Below are 4,145 nucleotides of genomic sequence, written 5' to 3' on the forward strand. Positions count from 1 at the left end.
AAGAGTACCGTACTCTGCCGAGCTTGACACAGTACAAAACGCAAGTCTTTCTTTTTTTTTTCAGAATGTGTGTTGCCAACGGGGCTTGGCATTGTATTTAATAAAATTAAATGGACCTATGCTTATAATATGTATAGTATAGTATACTATGAAACGCTAAAGTACTGATTTTGCTCAGGCACCTGTACTTTAAGATAGTTCTTTGCCAATTTGTTATCGTCAAGTTACTATCTTGAAGTAAACACGTGTAAATACAGCAGCGTATAAAATCGTAGATTAACAGAGACTGCCGGAGATGGTATGACCTGCACGCATCACAATGACATCGATCGGCTTTGTTGGACGCGTTACATACATGTTATGAGGAGTATTCGAATTTTTTTTTCTTTTGCACCATCGAATCGTCCGACGGTAAGAGATTTTTATAAGTATCAACATTATACGAGTCCAACCTCCATCTCCTTGGTTTCCATACAGAGGGATTTTTAGTCCGTGTGGTTTTCGAGCAGCCTTTACCGCTCATCTCTCCTCATAGTTTTCAGATATTAAACTCATCACTACTTACGAGAACAAATTCATTTTCTCTGATCTAACTGCGTTTTATTTAACTATCTCATTCGAAAATATTTGTACATTAAAACGTGGGACATCTTCTCGCATTCAAATTATCGTTACCTTTATTTAATTATTATGCTGCTATGGTACAATGGTATAACCGCAATGTCTCTTCACCCTTTTATCTAACAGTCTCCCGAAAATAAGTAGCGACACGGACACGCCAATCGCAATGATTCGCCGACTCTTGCACAAAGAGAAATCTTTTCAGTTGTTGAACCAGCAAAACAACATCATCATTATCGTCAATGTCAACATTGTAGGTTACTAAAAATTTTTAAATACCATCATCAAATCTGATGGTGTATATCGTCATTAAGATATCGAAACGTGGACTATATATGTAGGTATACGTGAAAAAGTGAGAATGAATAAATATCGCTAACTCATTTTACAACAGTCCAAGAATCATTGCCATGAAAATAGTCCACAATAAAGTCGAGATAAAATCATAATAAGATAAAAGTAACACTGAAACGCTCGAGTTACACTCAAATGAGAACATTTAAAAATAGGGAGAGTATTTAATACATAATTCACAATATGTAGTTTGAAATTCTTTTCTCTTTTATAATTTCGCGTCATGTACGGCAGTTCTGGAGTTTTGTATATGTGTGTGTATGTGTGTGTGTGTGTGTGTGTGTGTGTGTGATATCACACACACACACACACATATATGTATATATTTGTGTGTCGTGTCTGAAGATTTATCTATGTATATAATTGAACTCTTATCTTCTACAAAAATGATATAGTTGATTGAAATGAATAGAGAAGGGTGAGATAGGGCCCTTACACTTTACAAGTTGACTGTTCGATGCTCTCCCTTATCTATGCCCAAGCTTAAAGTGTAACAACTTCTCCGCATTATATTACGTTTACATAATATTATCATTAATAATAAAATGTTTCTTATCCCATAACTTTATACATGCTATGTATAATTATTATGCAATATTAAAGTCACATGTTATTCATCCATACTACTTGACGCGAGCGTTGCATTTACCTTAATTCCTGTCTCTATACCAAACAGGAGCACGAAGCGGTGTTACGTCTATTTTTAAGATTTCTCTCATTTTAGTATACATTGAATGCCGAGAGATGTCCATTCATGCCTATTTACTTTATTTATTTGCCGTATATGTTACGTATGAATCGCTTAATTCTGCACAATAGCCTCGCGCTCCTGTGAAGACACTGCAATTACACATTTCTATTCGAGAAGAAGAACTCAACATATCACACGCACAAGGTGAGAGACATTCGTCGAACTACAAACGTAAATTTGATTTTAAATGTAAAAAAATCATCACCTTCAAATATCAATTTTACACTATTTAAATATAAGTTTTTTTTATATCTTAAATAAGTTTTGTTATTAATTGTCCCGACGAAGAAAGCCAGATGACGGCAAATACCAGTTAGTAGGTGGTTCGGATAAAACGGTAGATTCGTCTTGGGAATCGTGCACATGAACGATAGAACGATCGATCGCGATGGAAATAAGAATCTAGACAGCAAATAAGATCAAATCTTCATCGAATCCTCAGACGAATATACAGTTATCATTCAAACTACCCAATAGCATTTGGTGACGGCTAAACCAGAATTGCGAAAAGCCAAGACAAGTAGAGAATTGCATCTAATGCGTCAGCCCACCACAATTCTGGTGAGGTGGTAATTTTTACTTGTAGGTCGGAAGATAGAGAGGATCCAATAACACGGATTGGGCACGATGGATATCAACATTGTTACCAACCACTCAATATGAGAGTAAGTTTGCTGAGTTTGCCAAAAATCGACCATGATGTCGTCACGTGCCTAACGCCTCCCTTCTTAATTGCATAATGTTTTCCCTTTTTTCATTATGCGTCGTCTTCATCGTCTTCTACTTCACCTTCTACCTCACCTTCCGCGTCATCATCCTCTTCGTCTGTAATGATAACAATAAACGTGTTTCAGAGTAGAAGCATTTTCATTTAAAAAATCCATTCGAGATACAGTTGGATAAATCGCTTATATATATTTACCTTCTCCTTCTTCTAAATCTTCTTCACCTTCTGGTATGTCATCATCATCATCATCTTCCTCTCCATCACCATCTACTTCCTCTTCCTCTTCGATTTCTTCCTCAATTTCTTCTTCTTCTACCTCACCATCTCCATTCTCCTCTTTTTTCTGTTTCTTTGTTTCTTCAGTCTTCTCCTGCAACACGAAAAAAATAACTTTTTAAAAATAAATCTTGAGATAAATAGACAGCTGATGAATAAACGAGCGATTTATTACCCGATTATGAGTGTCCCGATATAGAATTTAAATTTATGTTTGATATCTCGTTTCATTTTGCGTACACACAAGAAGTCAAGAAGGCGTACCCCTTTTTCAGCATCAAATGGATAATAGAAAATGCGGCGCCGGCGGCAGTAGCGAAAGGACAGAGGAAAGCGTACCGGCCGGCGAGGATAAGATCCCTTCCCGCCAAGAAATATGATGGCGCGGAAAGAGAGGTATAGTGGGGAACTTTCCCTGCTCGCTAAAATACGGTAGGAACAGGAAAAGGGAAATGGCGGAGAGAACTGAGCGATCCAGCAGAGCCGAAAACACGAAGAACAGGTAGTAGAGAGTATCACAACTTTACCGATAAACGTTTAGCTCGCGGAGCTGTCCTGTAACTTCGCCCCCGCGTACTTCAAAGCGGCGCGTGCTGAAGGTGTGTGCGTGTGCGCGCGCGTGTTGCGCGTACGAAAAAGAGAGGAAAGGGAAGGAGAGAGAGATAGAGAGAAAAAGAGAGAGAAAGAGATTGGTTAACGTACTTTACATAAAATAAGCAAAAGGGAATGTAAACTCTATAATCGCTTACACACGCATGCAACGCTAATTCCCTCCCCCCGTCCCCCGCCCTCCAGTTGTAGAACCATGCCCTTGATCCAGTCCCGATGGCTCGTAATGGCCATAACGCAATAAGTATCATAGTTTATCGATTTTGAGAAAGGGAGAATGACAGCAACCAAGAACCAAGTTTGCTCCGAGGACAATCTGAAAACATGCCGATGACGAGAATCCCGAAATTGTTTGATGTATTACTTTGGAATGCGATTTATCGCGACAGCGATCGAGATCATCACGATAAAATACAGCGTGCTGAATAGCATGGCGTCCATTCCAATATGTCTAAAAGTGTTGGAGCGACACTCTGCAACGGTTTCCAACATTCGGCATATTTTAATGTCGCTCCAGTTTTGCACCGTGCACAGCTGCGAGAACCGCGTCGGTAACGCCAGACTCGTGACCATACGGCGTAGCTGACTGATCATGGTGGTAGGGTAAGAGCTGATAGTGATGGTGATGGTGATGACGGCGGCAGCAGTGTGATGGTGATGGTAGTGTGTGGTAGTGGTGGTGGTGATACTGGTGGTGGTGGTGATGGTAGTAACGGCGGCGGCGGCGGTGGTGGTGGTGGTGGTGGTGGTGGTGGTGGTGGTAGTGGTGGTGGTGGTGATGGTGGTGGTAGTGGTGGTGGTGGTGGT

General features: G+C 40.0%; 1 protein-coding gene across 1 annotated transcript; it reads right to left on the reverse strand.

Moving 5' to 3' along the window:
• Positions 1 to 2,483: 2,483 nt before the first annotated feature.
• Positions 2,484 to 3,932, reverse strand: LOC105625236 (acidic leucine-rich nuclear phosphoprotein 32 family member B-like). Its single transcript, XM_012206577.1, has 4 exons — positions 3,754 to 3,932; positions 3,534 to 3,654; positions 2,649 to 2,823; positions 2,484 to 2,551 (listed from the first exon to the last, which is right to left on the reverse strand). The coding sequence occupies exons 1-4, from the start codon at positions 3,930 to 3,932 to the stop codon at positions 2,484 to 2,486; spliced, it is 543 nt and encodes a 180-aa protein (XP_012061967.1).
• Positions 3,933 to 4,145: the final 213 nt, after the last annotated feature.

The sequence above is a fragment of the Atta cephalotes genome (assembly GCF_000143395.1).
Source record: "Atta cephalotes unplaced genomic scaffold scaffold00412, whole genome shotgun sequence".
NCBI lineage: Eukaryota > Metazoa > Arthropoda > Insecta > Hymenoptera > Formicidae > Atta > Atta cephalotes.

Bases quoted from the DNA above. Each gene is read 5' to 3' on its own strand.
- LOC105625236 (XM_012206577.1), bottom strand. From the start codon at position 3,932: ATGATCAGTCAGCTACGCCGTATGGTCACGAGTCTGGCGTTACCGACG. The intron at 3,655-3,753 runs GTATTTTATCGT...GCATGTTTTCAG, and splicing joins GCCATGCTATTCAGCACGCT to ATTGTCCTCGGAGCAAACTT. The intron at 2,824-3,533 runs GTTCTACAACTG...TTCGTGTTGCAG, and splicing joins GGGACTGGATCAAGGGCATG to GAGAAGACTGAAGAAACAAA.